This window comes from Castor canadensis, chromosome 14 (assembly GCF_047511655.1).
Source record: "Castor canadensis chromosome 14, mCasCan1.hap1v2, whole genome shotgun sequence".
Taxonomy (NCBI): Eukaryota; Metazoa; Chordata; class Mammalia; order Rodentia; family Castoridae; genus Castor; species Castor canadensis.
In genome coordinates, this window is record NC_133399.1 from 10,098,392 (window position 1) to 10,118,475 (window position 20,084).

Below are 20,084 nucleotides of genomic sequence, written 5' to 3' on the forward strand. Positions count from 1 at the left end.
GTAGATGCCACCTTGGGCTCAGAAAACAGGATGTTCAGAATCGGACCCAAACTGAAATGACCAGAAATAAATCTGTCTGCCTATAGGGATTTAACCCCAAACTCACCCTTGGGGACCTCCAAGGATGAGGTCTCTGTATTAAGACACCAGACTATGATCTTAAACTATCTCCTTATTGGAATTCATGTGCCCAAGCAATCATCCTCTCCAATCCAGGCGATGTCCCGTCTTACCTCGTGCCCCCTCCTAGTACTTGGTTTGCCTGCACTATGGGAATAATTCCTTGCATTAATTTTCATGCCTTTACAGGACAAAATCATGAGGAGCTCTGTGTATTAACCCTTATCATTCCCCAGGTTTACCTATATGAAGGGGAAGCAGGCAGACAACATCTACAAATTCCCCCTCCTTTTCCTAATTACAGAACTAGGCCAGCTGCCCCTATCCTGGTACCCATCCTGACGGGTCTAGGCATAGCCGGGTCAGCCACCATAGGAGCTTCTGCATATTACATCCATAATTGATTTGACAGTGGCTTCTCAAGTTGTTTTAAATTTTATCTTTCCCATCCCAATTTATAATTTGTCTAAGGGTCAGGAGATAGATGAGAACTCAATGCATGTGCCCATGTAAGAACTACTTCATTCCTGCCTTGACTGTTCTTGAAATTTGTGGGGCTGGTGGCTCATGCATGTAATCTCTAGCAGTAGATGTGGCTACCTACCAAACTTGAAGAACTGAATTCAAACCCAGTGCCACAATAAAGTCCCCACCTCCCTACACATTCTACAATAATGAACAATACAGAACATGTGCATCATCATCAGTGTTTATTGTCACAGTCTCTCTACAGCAAGAACCATGGCATGCTTCTGAAGGCAACTGAGCGACCTGGAGCACTGCCCATTTCTTATGTTCATGCAGGTTCTCTGCATATTCTGGACATTCATCTCGCTTGTGTCCTGTAAGGCTTCTCTGAAGTACAGTCACTAATGAGTTCAAAGGTTTCTTCCTGTACAGATTACACTCATTGCTCCCCTTACCAAGGCTTCCTCCTCTTAGGTGAACTTGGCCCAGTCTTGGGTTTGGTTGCATTTAGCTGATCCAGTCCAGACTTTCCAGACCAGGCACCTGCTTCTTAACCTGTGTCATCATCTTCTACTATCCTTTGAAATCACTACTTTTTTGACTGAATTCAAACCCAGTGCCCTCAAAACAAATTCCCCACCTCCCAACACATTCCACAAGCTATACATTCCACGAACAATACACATTCCAAGCTACACATTCCAAGAACAATACAGAATATGTGCCTGAGAAGAATGAATCACTCAAAATGGCTTCAAGAAGAGAAATTTGTGTTGGCCTTCTGGGTCTTTCCTTGCTTAGGGGGACATCTCAGAAGCTGCATGGCTACTTCCCAAAAGCTCCATCTCTCTTTCCAGTGACAGAGAGTTGAAGAGCATGGTGGTGTGTAGAGAACAAAATAAAGGACATGATAAACTTCAGTCCCTGAGCAGGACTGGGTAGTCATGAGTAATTAAACCAAAATTATACCTGTGAGAATTTCTTTGGGTAGGACTAGAATTTAAACTGAGGGCCTCAGACTTCTTAGGCAGGCCCTCTACCCTCTACCTGTTGAGCAACTCTGCCAGCATTTTTTGTAATGGACTTTTAAAGACTTCATCACATATCAATTGTAAATATATATTCATTAGTGGTTTGAATACACAACAAACTAGTATTTGCTATTTCTGTTCTGGTGTCATCTTTGAAATTAAAATATTACTGTGGTTTTTTTTTGGGGGGGGTGGGCAGCACTGGGGCTTGAACTCAAGGCCTTCACAGTTGTCAGGCTGGCACTGTTACCACATGATCCACTCTGCCAGCTTTTAGAAATGATATTATACAAGCTCAAAAAGTGAGTTCTAAGCCCAGAAACAGGATTAGCTGTTCCATGTCTGACAAGGAAGCAGTGCTAATTCAATCACATGCATGACAAGCTTGGGCAACTAAGTGACTGTGCCCATGCAAGGGATTGCCTCTCCTTATTTTCTTTCTACATTACATGACTGTGACTTGGTTCATGTCTTTCAAGGACACTCAACAGAAGTAGATTTTCCCACAGTGGGAACATATGCAGGTTTGCCCCAGGGTGAGTTTCTTTATGTCTTCAAAAGTCACTGAAAGAATAAAAGGGATTCCTATATTGTTTACATTCATAAGGATTCACTCCAGTGTGACTTCATTCATGTGTTCTGAGGTAACTGCATGCCTTAAAGGCTTTTCCACATTGCTTACATGCAAAGGTCTTTTCTCCATTGTGAATTCCTTCATGTAATTTCAGGTACCTAGAAGTTGTAAAATCTTTCCCACATTACTTTCATACATAGGTTTTCTCACTACAATGAATTTGTTCATGTGATCTAAGGCCACTGGACCAATAGAAGGCTTTCCCACACTATTTACATTCGTATTATTTCACTCCAGTGTGAATTCGTCCATGTTTTCTGAGGTAATTGGATGCCCTAAAGGCTTTTCCACACTGCTTACATGCAAAGGGCTTCTCTCCAGTGTGAATTCTTTCATGTGTTCTCCGGTAACTGGAAGAACTAAAAGCTTTTCCACACTGCTCACATACATAGGGTTTCTCACCACTGTGAGTTTTTACATGACTTTGAAGTTTACTGGACCAATAGAAGGCTTTTCCACATTGTTCACATGCATAAAGTTTTACTCCTGTGTGAATAATTTCATGTTTTTTGAGGTAATTGGATGACCTAAAGGTTTTTCCACACTGCTTACATGCAAAGTTCTCCTCTCCAGTGTGAATTCGCCCATGTCTTTTGAGGTAACTGGAACAAATAAAAGCTTTTCCACATTGCTCACATACATAGGGTTTCTCACCACAGTGACTTCGTTCATGTATTCTAAAGTCACTGGACCAATAGAAGGATTTTCCACACTGTTTACATGCATAAGGTTTTGCTCCAGTGTGAATTCTTTCATGTGCTTTGAGGGAACTGTATATACTGTAGGCTTTTGCACATTGCTTACATGCAAAGAGCTTTCCTCCAGTGTGCGTTTTTTCATGTGTTTTGAGGTAACTGGAAGAACTGAAAGCTTTTCCACACTGCTCACATACATAGGGTTTTTCACCACTGTGAGTTTTTAGATGTTTTCGAAGTTCACTGGACAAATAGAAGGCTTTCCCACATTGTTTACACGCATAATCTTTTGCTCCAGTGTGAATTCGCTTATGTTTTTTGAGGTAACTGGAAGAACTAAAAGATTTTCCACACTGCGTACATACAGAGGGTTTCTCACCACAGTGACTTTGTTCATGTATTCTAACATCACTGGACCAACAGAAGGCTTTCCCACATTTTTTACATGCATAAGGTTTTGCTCCAGTGTGAATTCTTTCATGTGTTTTGAGGGAACTGTATGTACTAAAGGATTTTCCACATTGTTTACATGCAAAGGGATTCTCTCCAGTGTGAGTTTTTTCATGGGTTTTGAGGTAACTTGAAGAACTAAAAGCTTTTCCACACTGGTTACATACATAAGGTTTTTCACCACTGTGAGTTTTTATGTGTCTTTGGAGTTTACTGGACCAATAGAAGGCTTTTCCACATTGTTTACATGCATAAGGTTTTGCTCCTGTGTGAATACTCTCATGTGTTTTCAGGGAACCATATCTACTAAATGCTTTTCCACATTGCTTACATGTAAATGGCTTCTCTCCTGTGTGAGTTCTTTCATGTGTTTTGAGGTAACTGGAAGAACTAAAAGCTTTCCCACACTGCTCACATACATAGGGTTTCTCACCAGTGTGAGTTTTTAGATGTCTTCGAAGTTCACTGGACAAATAGAAGGCTTTCCCACAATGTTTACATGCATAAGGTTTTGCTCCAATGTGAAGTTGTTCATGTTTATTGAGGTTCATCCAGGTGGATGAACTAAAGCCTTTTCTACATTGCTTCCATATAAAGGGCTTCACTCCCGGGTGAAAACATTCATGTATTTTCAGGTAACTGGAAGAACTGAAGGTTTTTCCACATTGCTTGCACACATAGCGTTTCTCTGTAATGGAAGTTCTTTTGTGTTTTTCAATGGCACACAAATGTGACATGGGTTTCCCACATCGCTTACACACATACAGTTTTTCTCCACCATGAGTCAGTTCATGTTTGCAATGGCCAGTAACATGAAAGGAGACTTTTCCACACTGCTTACATAGAAAAGGTGTCTGTCTAGGGTGACTTTTTTCATACCATTTAAGAAATCTGGAATCAGGAAAAGTTTTCCCAGAATCCTTCCATTTAAGTGGCTTTTTTCCATATTCCTGATACTCATGTGCCTCACATCCACTCTGAGTTATGACAGACAGACTCAGGGATGGATGCCTGATGAAGAATTCTGTACACACACAGTTTTCATTTGTTCCTACTCCAGCAGGAGTATTATTGCTCACAATATGATCTGGAGTTTGGATGAAGACTTCTCCACACTGAATATCTTCATGTTCACAGAATCTCCATATAAATTGACCTCTAGAAATAATGAGAAACACATTACTGAGCTATATTTTCAAATACATCCCAGGAGGAGTAATAATTTTATGCCCTGAAAGAATTTTTGACCACGCAGGATGGTTCCAGTAGATATATTATCAAACCAATGGCATGGTTATGGGTATCTAAAGATTCCATCCCAGTATTTTGCGAACATTGACTACCTAATTTACAATTAAATGCATTTGAGTATTGTACATGGAAAAGCTGTGAGCAAAATCATTTAGATTTTGAAGTATTTGCATAATCGTAAGAAGCTATATTGAAGATTATAGGCACCAATCCAAACACAGAATTCATGTTCAGCAAATGCACCATATATTCACAGCCTGAAGGAAAGTTCATATAATATTTTTCACAATTTATTGAATGAAAGGTTTTGTACATTAAAAACTGCAGATTATCACTGGGGCATCATGTTGGTACTACACATTTCTGATATTGGAAAATTTTGGATTGGAATTTCCTGGGGTTTTTTTGTGTGTAGTACTGGTGTTTGAACTGAAGGCCTCATGGTGGATGGACAGGCACTTTTCCACCTGCACCAGTCTGCCAGCCCTTTAACGTGTTAGGGAGTTTTGAGTTAGGGCTTCAAGAATTCTTTGCTGGAGGATGGTTTCAAATTTTGATCATCCTGATCTATGTCTCCCAAGTACCTATGATTACAGGTATGATACACCAGCATGTTGCCTCATGGTGGTGCAACAACAACAACAACAAAACCCACTTGTTTTGGTTTTGGTTAAGCATAAGGTTTGAATGTAAGGCACACTGCTTGAAAAGCAGCCTCACACTGGCTATGTTAGCAGTATACTGCTTCACTTGAGAAAGTCTACAAGCCCAAAACATCATTTTTTTTGGACAAATTTTATTCTAGGTTATGGAATAGCTCAAGTGGTAGAGCACCTGTGTAGCAAGCTTGAGGCCCAGAGATTAATCCTGAGCACAAAAGAAAAAAAAATGCAATTCTCCTTGACTGTTTTAATTCATCTTTTTTTATGGATTGGGGTTTGAACTCAGCGCTTCACACCTGCAAGGCATGCACTCTATCACGTGGGACACACCTATAGTCCTCTTTGTTTAAATGACATATCTTGTTCCCTCTCCTTTCTTTTTGATTATTTTTAGTGCTATATGGTATTTATACATGGGATTTCACTGTGACATTTACATATATACATATATTATATCCCAGTTTGTTTCATGCCCTCTTTCATTGTTCTTCCTGCCTCATTCCCCACCTTAAAATAACTTCAATAGGTTTCACTGTTCCATACAAATGCATGTGTAGTAAGTACACCAAACATGGTGGGGGAGTGGCTAGCTCCTGGAATCCTAGCTACTAGGGTGAATGAGACTTAGAGGATCCAGTTTCAAGGTCCACCAGGGCAAATATTTCTCAAGACCCATGTCCAAAAAACCCAGAGCAAAACACACCAGAGGTTTGCTGCAAGTGTTAAAATGCTTGCCTTGCCAGTTCCAAGGGCACAGGACAAACCACAACTCCTTTCCCTCAACCCTGCCAATAAAGGCAAATCGACCATACCCTTTTAACCCCCTTCATTTACCCTCTCCCCTCTCAGTATTAACCTCCCCTTCACATAGCCAGTTTCTTTTTTTCCCTTTTTTCTTTTATTATTTATGTGCATACAAGGCTTGGTTCCTTTCTCCCCCCGTCCCCACCCCCTCCCTTACCACCCACTCATCCCCCTCCCTCTCCCCCCCCTCAATACCCAGCAGAAACTATTTTGCCCTTATTTCTAATTTTGTTGTAGAGAGAGTATAAGCAATAATAGGAAGGAACAAGGGTTTTTGCTGGTTGAGATAAGGATAGCTATACAGGGCACTGACTCACATTGATTTCCTGTGCATGTGTGTTACCTTCTAGGTTAATTCTTTTTGATCTAACCTTTTCTCTAGTACCTGTTCCCCTTTTCCTATTGGCCTCAGTTGCTTTTAAGGTGTCTGCTTTAGTTTCTCTGCGTTGAGGGCAACAAATGCTAGTTTTTTAGGTGTCTTACCTATCCTCACCCCTCCCTTGTGTGCTCTCGCTTTTATCATGTGCTCATAGTCCAATCCCCTTGTTGTGTTTGCCCTTGATCTAATGTCCACATATGAGGGAGAACATACGATTTTTGGTCTTTTGGGCCAGGCTAACCTCACTCAGAATGATGTTCTTCAATTCCATCCATTTACCAGCGAATGATAACATTTCGTTCTTCTTCATGGCTGCATAAAATTCCATTGTGTATAGATACCACATTTTCTTAATCCATTCGTCAGTGCTGGGGCATCTTGGCTGTTTCCATAACTTGACATAGCCAGTTTCTTAGACACTTTCCTTCAGTGTCTAAGATGCTTTCTGTTGTGAGTGCAAATTACCTTAGATTGCTTCTGGAATTTCTGTGAATCTCTTCATTGGTCTGATCTTCCTCTGTTTTTTTTTTTTTTTTAAATAAAATAGAGACAGAAAAAGAAAAATTTGAATAACATTACTATAGAATAACTACTAGATTCTAAGTAGGCTTATGGTATAATGTGCTAACATCTTGTACAGGCACTGAATTTATGGTTTTCACATTCCAAATTAATCCAAAGCATTGAAGAGCACCAAACACTGGTTCTCTCATTGAATAAGGGAATGAAGTCATCCTTACCAACAGAGGCCAGGTTCCTGAAGGTTTCCACCATCACATCCCTGTACAGCTTCTGTTCTGAAGGATCCAGCAAAGCCCACTCTTCCTGGGTGAAGTTGACACACACGTCATCAAAGGTCACAGATGCCTAAAACATGACAAGTGTATTTCAAGGAGGAAGGTCAGACTGACAGTACTGAAGATATAGACTTCCAGTGTTCACAGGATGCTGTGTTCTCAAAATGTTCATTCCATGTCTTGGGTATTAAACACATGCTCTTCATGGAAACCCACACTCATTCACACAGCACTTTTAATACTAGCCTGAAAATACTTGTGAAAGCAACAGCAGTAGCAGAACAAACTGAATACTCCTGAACCACCCCAATTTCTTATTAAAGAGTGGGTCTATAATTTCTGTCATAATGCTGAACTGCAATTCAGCTTGCACAAGACAATCAACATCACTAGGGCTGGTAAGCATGCCCTGAGTTCAAGCCACACTCTCACAAGGAAAAACAAAAGGAAAAACATAACAAAAATCACTTGTCCTGAGACTATGTATTCTTAGAAATGTTTGAACACAAAGTTCAACTGTGCTTGGAACTTTGGTGGCATTAACTCATCAGGTAAAATGAAAGAGGAACTGAGTGTTTCTAAACAGTTTCCATGATCAACGTGCAATTTTTTTCCCCCAGTACTTGAGTTTGAACTCAGTCCCTATACCTTGAGCCAATCCACCAGTCATTTTTTTGAAAGATTTTCCATGATAGGGTCTCATGAACTATTTGACAAGCTAGTTTTGAATCATGATCCCCATAATCTCTGCCTCCTTTGTTTGGTGGTATCGGGATTTGGATACAGGGTTTCTTCCTTGCAAAATAGCCTCTCTACCACTTGAGCCATACCTCCAACCATTTAGCTCTGCTAACATTGCAAATGGGGGTCTCTTAAACTATTTGACCTGGCTGCTTGGAAACAGAAGCCTCCCAATATCAAAATCCTATGTAGCCAGGATTAAAGGGATGGGCCATTGTTTCCCAGAAACCTATCTTCTCAAGCACTGTAATTTCCCTTTCTTCAATCCAACTGAGACTCTCTTATGTTGTTCAATTTAAATTATTCATTTGAAACTATCTTTGAGAATTCATTCATGTTGTGAGTGGAAGATAATGTTTTGATTCTTTTTTCCCTAACCTGTCACACACTACATGTTTGAGAACACACACCGAACATTTTAAACTGATTGTCATCTCTGTAAATACCAGGAGTCTCAACACAACCCTTATAAATCCACAGTTCAAAGAGGCTGTGAAAATTAAAGCTAATCTCAGTGCAAGAGGGCACATCATTTTTTGAGGAGTAACAATTCATAAAACTACAGGTTTTATATACTATTCAGAAGAATTTCTTTCTTATGAATGAAATGTTCAAGAAAGCAATAAAGCTAATTGAAGTGTAAGTAATGACACTTGCTGAGGAAGGGACACTTAAGCTGAGTCCCAAAATAATGTATTAATTTACATAGGAAGGGGACAGGATACAGAACACATGGCAGAATAAGGAGTGTGCTGAATTTATTCCCCCAAAGAAAAAATTTCACTGCCAACCCCTCTCCCAGGTGGGTATTTCAAGACTCAGGAGTCCACTGAAGGGTTGTCATTTTCAGAAAAAGGACTGGATAGTAAACTGTACTAAATTTTAGTCAGTTTCAACTCAGCACAGTACCAGTGACAGAATGCTGCAATTCCTTTGCAAAAACCAATTGCATGAGTTTGAGAAACCACCTGAATGCAGAGCATAGATTTCAGGGTGAGGCAAAAGTCAGTTTGGCAGATACTGTGCAGCTCTCCTTCAATGTGACTTGGGGAGGGGGCATTCTTGTTGCATTCCCTCTATTGTATCCTGGTCCCTGTTCTCCATCTGATGTGATTTTCAAGGAACTGAAGGTAACAGTTCCTTTTACCTTCACTTTCTTTTCCCCTTCTGCTAACCAGACAATGAATTCTATTCATGTAACCTTAGCCAAATGAATGGGGAAAATGAGAAAGTCACTATAAACACACAGAGAAAGCACCCCTAATCTTCATTTCCCACTGTTTCACTACCCAAAATTACTACACAGCAGAACCACATAAAAAACAAGCCACAAGGTGGGTGTAGGTGCCTACTACCTGGAATGCTAGTAAAGCAGCTAATCCTACAGGGATAGGAAGAAGACAGTGTGATAGGAAGGGGCCAGGGACAAGGTGTATGTTTTTCAAACTATGTCCCCAGTAGGCACTACCTTCCACAGTTCAACCACCTCCCAGTAGACTATTTTAAAGTTGAAGGCTGGCCATTTTCAGAGAAAGGATTAGATGATAAATTGTATGTAAGTTTACTCAATGTCAACTCATAGCACAGACAGTTCCATACCAATGACAAAATCCTTTGCAAAAACCAACTGCAAGTATGCCTCCAAGGAGAAGCTACCTTCCGCAGTTCAAACACCTCTCAGTAGACTGTTTTAAAGTTGAATCCATCAATGGATTTTGGCCAGCCAAAACTTCTCACCTTCATTTTTTGTGTTTGTGTGTGGTGCTGGAGATTGGATCCAGGGTGTTGTGCTTGCTAAGCAAATACTCTACCATTAAGCCACACATTCCTGGCCTATCAAGCACATTTGTTGTTCTTGTTTTTTTTTTTTTTAAACATGTTACTGTTCCATTCACAATTTGGTGTATCAACATAAAATATGTAAAAGAATATGTGAATGAAGCCCATAAAAAACTTCATTCCAGCCACTCATCCCAGCATATGGGAAGCAAAAAAGGACTGTGAGTTCACTCTCATCCTGGCCTACTTAAGGAGACTCTATTTCAAAAAAGAAAAAAATCAGGACTCTTGCTTCATTTCTTGGGTGGGGATAGGAAATATTTCTCTCTTTGTTTCACTAGCTAAAAACCTTGCCTGTACTTCATCCTGTCATACTAAAATGAATAAAAACAATAACAACATCAACAACAAAACAAAGCCACTAACAGCAGATGCCTAGAATGTATTTGGTCTATTTGGATCATAGACCTAAATGGAAAACCTGAACTTCATAGTTTCAAAGGATATAGGAAATTATTTAACATTCGTTGCATAAAGGAATTCAGGTATGACCAAAATACAAGATCCATCAAAGATTTAGATACTACAGGTTGCTGGCTCTGGTGAATCATGCCTGCTTTCCTACCTCACAGGAACAGAGATCAGGAGAAATATATCGATAGACACTATCTCAAAAATACCCAACACAGGACTAGTGGAATAGCTCAAGTAGAAAGAGGGGCTGCCTAGCAAACAGGAGGCCCTGAGTTCAAAACCCAGTGCTCCATCACTATGTCACATATCTCCAGGCAGCCTCAATGCAGAAGTCAAAGCAGAACATCTCAGCCTGGTATGCCTAGGAAGTGCTGCTTGCTGGTGGTGGCTGTTAACTGAGTGATTGAGATACATTAGGCTTGCCAAAGGACAAATCATGCCTTTGGTTAGAGATTTCTACATCTTTCCTTGTAAGAGGAAAAGAAAAAACATGAAAAAATTATTAGTTCAATGTCCAAATTTGTATTTTATGGATGTAAAATGTTCAGGTGGCTACAAGATCATCCCAGTTTTCAGCCACATGCAAACAGTGCTTCTTTGTGCACAATGTTAAACAGTGCAGTGTCAGCCTACAGGAGGAGAAGCCAGGCTCATGGAAGGTTGCTCTTTTGGAAGTAAGCAACACTACTGATTTATAAATCTTCTGAAATTTCTGTTTTCTCAGAGAAACCCTTATAATTTAATGACTCTCTCTCCAAGATAATGCAACTATATTTGATTTTCTGAGGCATAAAAATGACCACCTTTTTTCTTTTAGGTTTTCAATAACTTTTTGATTCTGGGGAAAAAAAGGAAAACAATCTTGAATACAAGACTTGGGAGAAATGCACACATAATGTTCAAAGGACTAAAAACTTCAATTGGGCCAGGCATGCTGGTGGCTCATGTGTGTAATACTAGTGACTGAGGAGTCACACATCAGGAGGGGAGCAGTTTGAAGCCAGACCTGGACAAATACTTCATGAGAGCTTATCTGAAAAATCCCATCACAGAAAAGGACTGGGACAGTGCCTCAAGAAGTGAGAGCACCTGCCTAGCAAGCGTGAGGACCTAGTTCAAAACAACTACAAAAAATCCAAAACAAAACAAGGAAACAAGAAAAAAAGAATGAAAAAAACCACTTTAATAGGACAGGAAGGCAGACATGAGGAGGATCAGGGTGGGAAGCCAATCCAGGGAAACTGTTTGTACAACAGTATCTCAAAAATTCTCACAAAAACCACTTGATGTAGTGTCTGAAGGATTAGAGGAAGCACCAGGCCTTAACTTTAAGCCCCAGTCCCACAGGGAAAAAAAACAAAACAAAACACCAAGTTGCTTCTCAGCAAAGTGAATGCATCACATCCCTTGTGACTAAAAAGAAAGACAGACATCAGATGTTTGTACTTGTATTCTTGTAGACTACACTCAATGAAAAACTAGAGAGGACTGAGGAAGGATAATTCAGTATGCACTTAAATAAAAATTATACCTTTTATTTTGAAATTTCAACAAGTAGAAAAAGGAAAGAGATGGCACATATCCTTAGTCAGAGCTCACAGTCATCAAGATTTGTGGGCTAAACAGACATATAAAATTCTACAATTTCAGTCTGGAGTCAGTGACTCATGCCTATATTCCTAGCTACCCAGGAAGCAGAGAGCAGGAGGCTTTTGGCTGGATGCCAACTTAGGCAAAGCATTTGCAAACCTCCATCATTAAAAAAAGGGCTGGCCAAGGTATGGAAAGAGCCAAGATGCCCCACTACTGATGAATGGATCAAGAAAATGTGGTATCTATACACAATGGAATTCTATGCAGCTATGAAGAAGAATGAAATGTTATCATTCACTGGTAAAGGGATGGAATTGGAGAACATCATTCTTAGTGAGGTTAGGCTGGACCCAAAGACCAAAAATCGTATGTTCTCCCTCATATGAGGACATTAGCTCAAGGGCAAACACAACAAGGGGATCGAACTTTGATCACAAGATAAAAGCGAGAGCACACAAGGGAGATATGAGGATAGGTAAGACACCTAAAAAATTAGTTAGCATTTCCTGCCCTCAACACAGAGAAACTAAAGCAGATACCTTAAAAGCAACTGAGGCCAATAGGAGAAGGGGACCAGGAACTAGAGAAAAGGTTAGATCAAGAATTAACCTAGAAGGTAACACACATGCACAGGAAATTAATGTGAGTCAACTCCCTGTATAGCTATCCTTATCTCAACTAGCAAAAACCCTTGTTCCTTCCTTTCACTGCTTATACTTTCTTTTCAACAAAATTAGAGATAAGGGCAAAATAGTTTCTGCTGGGTATCGAGGGGGTGGGGGGGAGATAGAGGGGGTGGGGTGGGTGGTAAGGGAGGGGGTGGGGCAGGGGGGAGAAATGACCCAAGCATTGTATGCACATACGAATAATAAATAAATAAATAAATAAAAAAGGGCTGGCAAAGTGGATCGGGTAGTAAGAGATCCTGCCCAGGAAACTTGAGTCCCTGAGTTCAAACTCTGCTACCACCAAAAAAACCAATTCTATAATTTCCAAATCACACCTTTAAACAGTCCGAAATACCTTCGATATCCTAGTTATATCAAATTCCTAAAACCACTGAAGAGCTTTAGATTACGAAAGCTATACATTGTCTAATATTATATGAGTGTTCTAGATTCAGCAAGAAGAAACACAAAACAAATAAGGATTAAAAACATTGGAAAAGGAATGTACATACTTAAAAGGAACAAACAAACATGTCAATGGTCGAAAGTGACAACACTGCATAAGAAGACAAACAAACAAACATGGTTAGCTGAGCTGATTGTAAAAAATAATTAACCCAACTCTTTTTAAGTCTCTTGCTTCCTGCATACCTGAGATCTTTGACCCACCCTTGGCCTGAGCCCACACACCATTTCTCCTGTACCATCACCTTAAGGACAGGTTGACTTCAGGGGACCATGTTCTATGATCCCAGAATTGATTTTGTTCCGTCATGTCCTCCCCCAACACACACTATCTTTGAATTCTGGTTGCTCCACCCTAGACTGAACAGCTCATTCACCCTCACCTTAGAGGAGCTAAGGGACCTACCACCCTGCCTTTCCACATGAGAGAGTCTTAGGCAATGTCAGCTCAGAATAGGCAGCTGCCACTAATTAAAGCTTGCTATGCAGGCTCAGGGGAAGCAGTTTTGACAGACAAAGCCACAACTGGCTGCAAAATCCACAAGAGACAGACAATAAACTGAGAGTGACCTCAAGTCTTTACATCCTTCCTTGCCCACTTTGAACCTCTCTGTGACACATTTTGTCACCCACTTGTGTGAATCTTCTGCCCTGTTGCTTTTTGACTCAGTTCTAAAGTCTGTACAAATGAGAGGCCCAGAGCTCAAGGGGATGTAATTACAGTTGGGATTTTTATGTAGGACTTCCTCACAAATCATTGCAGTGCTTCCAAAGGGATCTTGTAAGGCAGTGTCCTACCGAGCTTTGGCTTATTTTTAATGATCCTCCTCCCCAGTGTCCCCCTAAGTTCTTTCTTCTGTCAAACAAAAAGCTGCCACTCACCATTCAAATACTGTCCCTTCTCTACCATCATATTTTGCTTCTTAAAACCAGGTCTAGAAATGGCAAGAGTGGTTATCATGACATCACAGAGAGTTGCAGTGTCCCCTGCCCGCCATCAGCCACCCTGTACAAGAACTGCCATTTCCAGGGTGTTGAGTGATGTGGGCAGGACTTAGAAGTTGGGGTTCATGGCCAGTGCCTGGGGACAGGTCGTGGAGTTTACATGACCTTCCCAAGATCCTGAAGACTGGCACCACTGAGGAGACACGGGGACCCCACCCCACAGTGTCCCGCACAGGAGCCCAGCACAAGGGAGGAGAAGCCATGATAGCCATCACCTTGGTGTTGGTGACACACAGGGTCGAGCTGTCCACAGCATACCTGGTGGCTGAGGAAGCCACTTACATCACAAATGGGACAGACTCTGGTTCTGAATTAGGAAAAGCAATGCACAAGTCCATGTTTGAATTTGGAGGTCACAGAATAGCAGGGTTCCACATGCTGGCCTGTGGTTCCTGGAAGCTCTCTAACAGAAATGTGCATCTCAGGAACTGACACAAAGTCTACAGGTACAACCATGGTTCTCCCATTAGGGATTCTCTGCATTGGGCAACTATAGAGAACTGGGGTCCTATTGTCCTATATGACACCATTTCCTGTTAGGTGTTCAATAAAGAGCATGAAATTAATCTTTGAAATTGAGACTATGAAGTTGGTGGTTATCAAGACCACCACTAAAAGCAGTTTTAGTGAAGTGGCAAGAATACTATTCATTTGAGAACATTTAATGAATTCAGTGACAATGAGGAGGTAGCATTTACAGGCCTGAAAATAATGGTCAAAAGAAGGTGGTGGTCCATGTCAGAGAACAGAACCTCAAAAACACGATGAAGGAGGAGAATTTTTGTTTGAGAGGAGCACAGTGGACAGGACAACAGTTATGTTTTCTCCTCAGACCTGAAGGGCAGAGTGTGCTAAGAAAGAAAAGAAAAATTCTTCTAAAAAAGCAGATTCATACTACTGAGATCTTCAGAGGACAACCAGGTCCCAGTTCAGGTGTGAAGTAGACATTTATTGGAAAATTTGAGGCTCTAATATTTAGTGCACAAGTCAGAAGTCAACATGTGAAAATGAGGGAATGGAAAGCTGAGATAGTGTGGTCAAGGGTGAACACTCATGGAATGGGGGATGACCAGAAAGTATAATAGAGACATCATGGAAGTGTTTCTAGGCACAGTCTTCTCTGTAAACACAGGCAATCATTTATACTACTGAGTATCAAAAGTGTACAAGGTCAGCATTTTGTATACATTATCTGTTTTTCATGGATTTAGGATTTGAACTCAGGTCATTGTGCTTGCAAAGCAAGGAGTCTACCACTAGAGCCATAATTCCAGTCCATATTTCTCTAGAAATGTTGAAAATGGGGTCTCATGAAACATTACCCCATTGGGCATTGAACTGAGAACTTCCCAATATCAAGCTTCAACGTAGCTAGAAAATTAAGGGAGAGCCACTGCTGCCTGGCTACATTAGCAAGATTAGGATCTTAGGTGCATTCTTAGATGATGGCTATGTGAAGACTTTGTAACATGTCATCTACTCAGGATTTCTCACTAGAGTAAGGATGCTAATTTATATCAAATTCACCAGGGCTGACTAGAGGCTTTCCCACATTATTCACATTGATGCCACCTCCTTCCATATGTGTGTGCATGTGTGTACACACAAACATATATGTACGTTAGTATGATTGTGTATATATACACATACATATAGACATAAACACACACACATACATTTTTTTGATGGATGTGGGGCTGAACTTGGGACGTCATGCTTGCAAATCAGGTGCTCTTCCACTTGAGCCACATCTCCATTCCAGTTTGCTGTGTTTATTTTGGAGATGGGGTTCTTGTGAACTATGCTCAGGCTACCCTGAACTGACATCGTCTCCATCACAGACTGAAAAGTAGAGAGGATTACAGACATAAGCCAGTGGCACCTGACACACTATTTAAACTTTGTATGTCAATGTCTTAACTAGTCATGGGCTAGCAGCTTTGAAGATCAACACTTCACAATTTCCTCCACTGCACAGATGTAAGAACATGTGATTTAATTCCATCCATGAAAAGCATCTTAATAGTTTCTTAGACACTATACTTGGTATCCAGCACAGCTAGGCTGAGAGTTTTTCAGATCTTTACCGTCTACTTTCCCTTGGATATGAGAATTTTGGGGGGTGGAAAGGGTATTTCAGTGTAGCCCAGGATGACCTCAAATTCCGGAGTGCTGAAATCACAGGAGTGCATCACTGCTCCTGAATAACATTAGTCTTTATGAGGTTTCTCTCTTTCTACAATTTCCTAGAAGCCAGAAAGAGAAGCCATCACCCAGCCAACACTGCAGCTCAGATTTCTCCTGCCAAATATCCTCCTCCATCACTTGGAAGTTCTCCAACTCCATAAAGTTCTGGGACATAAAAATCACTCAGCCAAATTCTTTGCCTAATGGTAACAAGGATGGCAATTCCGTCCCAATTGACAAAAGACCTCCTCACTTTTGAGGTCTCCTGGGAGCGGCCTATGCTGGCTGTGTCTCCACCAACCTTCTACTCAAAGCCACTTAAGTGCGAGGACTCAGGCTTCCTGACAGCTGTTCTCCCCAGGCCCGCATCAGAACTGCCCTTCCCGGTTCATTCAGAGAAAAACGCTTCTCCCAGTCCCGGCTCCGGCCCAGCCCCACCTGCGGCCCAGAGGAGCGAGGACGAGCAGAGCCGGGGGAGGACGCACAGCACACAGGGGCCACCGCAGCATCTGGCCGGTCCCCGCCGCGGCTCTGCCACCCCGGCTGAAATCTCACCATTTCCCGAGACACCCGGCGTCGTCCTTAGGCTCCTGCAGTCAGGGGACACAGAGCGGCCAAGGCTGGGAAACCTGGGGCTTCTCCCGGCTTAGACGCGGAGATCAAGTATGGCGGTTCCTGAATGGAAGGCAGTGCTTTGGGCAGCGGGTACGTCCTAAGATCCGCGCTCCTCATTGGTCAGTTCTTACGCACTCCATTCTGATTGGATAATGATCCAGGCCCCGCCCCTTGACGACGGGGTGAGAGGAGGGCGTTTTCTGCCAGGTTCTAGAACACAGGACAAATTCCTCCCACCGCTCCCCGCGGTCTAGGCTTCCTCCCCTTGGGCGAACCTGGCCCAGCCTTGGCTCTAAGTGTGTTGAGCAGAACCAGTCCCGACTTTCCAGACCAGACACTTGCTTCTCCCCACGCCTCCTGAACATCTTACGCTGTGCTTGCAGATCGGTACTTTTATCAAGTTTCCTCTCGCTCCCGTGTAGCTGTGGTTTCCACTTGAGTGGAGACTTGTGTTAGTGTCCATCACTTCTTCATGGAGGTTTCACTGCGCTATGATCAGAGGAGCACAGAATGTGCTTTCACCTCTCTCACTCCCTCTACTCCTCCTCACCATCCCTCCCTTCTCCCCCATTTTAGAATGAATGTGCTTCATTTTGCTATTTTTATGAATACATATAATGACTTGTTCATATTCACCCTCTCATCAAATTCCCCTTTCTCTGCACCTTTCCCAATATTTTCCACCCCAAACTGGCCCTCTTGTAAAAATTCAAGAAAATAACCATGATATAAACCTGCACCCAGCCTTGGAGGCTCAGGTCTGTAAGCCTAGATACTCAGGAGGTAGAGATCAGGAGGGTAACGGTTGCAAAACGGCACCAGCAAATAGTTCACCAGACCCTATCTCCAAAAAAGCCATCAGAAAAGGCTCGCGGTATAGGCCCTGAGTTGAAACCCAGGTATTGGAAAAATAAAAAATAGAGTGACATTTTTTTGTCTCTGAGTCTGGTTTGTTTTGCTTAACATGATGAAGCTGGGTCCATCCATTTTTCCTGACAATTACGTAATTGCATTCTTCCTTATGATAATGTGTGTGTGTGTGTGTGTGTGTGTGTGTGTGTGTGTGTGTGTGTGTGTATAACATTCTAGGCCTTCTGTTCCACTGGTCTGCTTTTTTTTTTTTTTGCTATTACCTGATATTTTTGTTACTCTGACTCTATATCATAAATTCAAAGTTAGGTATTGTGAAACCTGCAATTTTTTTTAAAGCAGCATTGATCTTTTTACTCAGGATTGGATTGTCTGGGGTTTTTGTGCTTCTATAGGAATCTTAAGATGATTTTTTCTGTGTTTGAGTATGGAATGTCACTGGGATTTTGATGGCATTGCATGGAAACCGTAGATCCCATCCAGTAATGTAGCTATCTTCACAACATAAATTTCACCCATCCATGAACATGGGGTAGGATCTCATCATTTTACTCTGTATTCTTTCATTTCTTCTTTTGTCAGTAATGGGCCTTGTACTCAGGTCTTCATGATTTCTTGGCAGGTGTTCTAACACTTGAGCTACTCCACCAACCATGAGTCACTGTATTTAATACAAACCCTTTTATGTGTATTCTGTCTCCTGGTATAAGCTTTGGTAGATGGCTTTCTTTCTTATCAATGTGAAGTCATTCATGCGTTTGAAGGTCACTCAAATAAACCAGGTATTTTTCAGGTAACTGGAAGAATAGAGTGTTTCCCAATTGCTTGCATACATAGGGTTTCACCCCAGTGTGAATTCTATCATCTTTGGTGATCACTCAAGTATAAGAAGACTTTCCCACATTGTTTACAATGTTTGTGAAGGCCACTCCAACAAAAGAAGGCTTTTCTACAGTGCTTACATACAAAATGTGTCTCACCAGTGTGAGTTCTTTCATGCCTTTTAATGAATCTGGAAGCAGTAAAGACTTTCCAACATTCTTTACATTTACGTGACATTTCTCAATATTCCTGATCCTAATGTGGCTGGTGTCCACTGTGAGCCCTGAAAGGCAGACCCAGGGATGAATGCCTGAAGAAAACTTCTTTACACACACAGCTTTCACTTGATTCCACTCCAGTATGGATATTATGGTTCATAATATGATCTGGAGTATGGTTGATCATTACCACACTGAATGTCTTCTTTATGTTCACAGAATCTCCCTACCACTTCACTTCTAGAAATAATGAGTAGCATATTACTAAGCTTTTCTTTTTTTGACTTATCAAAGAGTAGTAGTTTTATGGGCAGTAAGAATTTTTCAACATGGAAGATGGTTCCAGGACAGATATTATCAAACCAGTGGTATATGTATGGGTATCTTAATAATCCCTCCCAATATTTTGCAAACACTATCTACTTACCTATTAAAGTAGTTGGACTGGAGGTGTGGCTCAAGTATATATTAAAACATCAGAAATTGTCACTTGGGTCATTATGTTGGTATGCACATATCCAATATAGGAAAACTTTGGATGGAGAATTTCTTTTTTTTTTTTTTTTCAGTTCTGGGGCCTTACCCTTTTTAGGCAGGAGATCTACCATTTTGTTAGTCACCCCAACAGTCCTTTTATGTGTTGGGTAATTTGAGATAGGGTCTCATGAACTATTTGACTGGGGATAGATTTGAACTGTGATCTTCCTGATTTATACCTCCTGAGTAGCTAGGATAATAGGTGTGAGCCACTGGTTTTGATAAGACTGGGGTTTGAACTGAAGGCATACCCCCTGAAAAGCAGGCACTCTACCACTTGAGGCATGTGATTCTGAAGGACAGTGTTGTTCTACTTGTGCTATTGTTTTAGCTATTGTTTTTGCAGTAGCATGAAAATGCTGTGTGAGCAACAAGGGGATTGGACTTTGATCACATGATAAGGTGAGAGCACACAAGAGAGGCATGAGGATAGGTAAGACACCCAAAAAACTAGATAGCATTTGTTGCCCTCAGTGCAGAGAAACTAAAGCAGATACTTCAAAGCAACAGAGGCCAATAGGAGAAGGGGACCAGGAACTAGACAAAAGGTTAGTTTGAGAAGAATTAATTTAGACGGTAACACACATGTACAGGAAAGCAATGTGAGTCAACTCCCTGTATAGCTATCCTTATCTCAACTGGCAAAAACCCTTGGTCCTTTCTATTATTGCTTATATTCTCTTTTCAACAAAATTAGAGATAAGGGCAAAATAGTTTCTGCCTGGTAGTGAGGGGGAAGGGGGGAGAAATGACCCAAACATTGTATGCACATATGAATAAAAGAAAATGCTGTGTGAGAAGTATGAATGGAGAGTAAGA

General features: G+C 41.3%; 1 protein-coding gene and 1 pseudogene across 1 annotated transcript; one reads left to right on the plus strand and one right to left on the minus strand.

Moving 5' to 3' along the window:
* Positions 1-229: 229 nt before the first annotated feature.
* LOC109688287 (uncharacterized) lies at positions 230-17,361 on the minus strand. Its single transcript, XM_074053756.1, has 4 exons — positions 16,759-17,361; positions 7,235-7,361; positions 6,960-7,011; positions 230-4,556 (listed from the first exon to the last, which is right to left on the minus strand). Exons 1-4 carry the CDS (start codon positions 16,759-16,761, stop codon positions 2,477-2,479), a joined length of 2,262 nt encoding a protein of 753 aa, XP_073909857.1. The 5' UTR covers positions 16,762-17,361; the 3' UTR covers positions 230-2,476.
* Positions 10,722-10,976, plus strand: LOC109688279 (small ribosomal subunit protein eS27-like; annotated as a pseudogene).
* Positions 17,362-20,084: the final 2,723 nt, after the last annotated feature.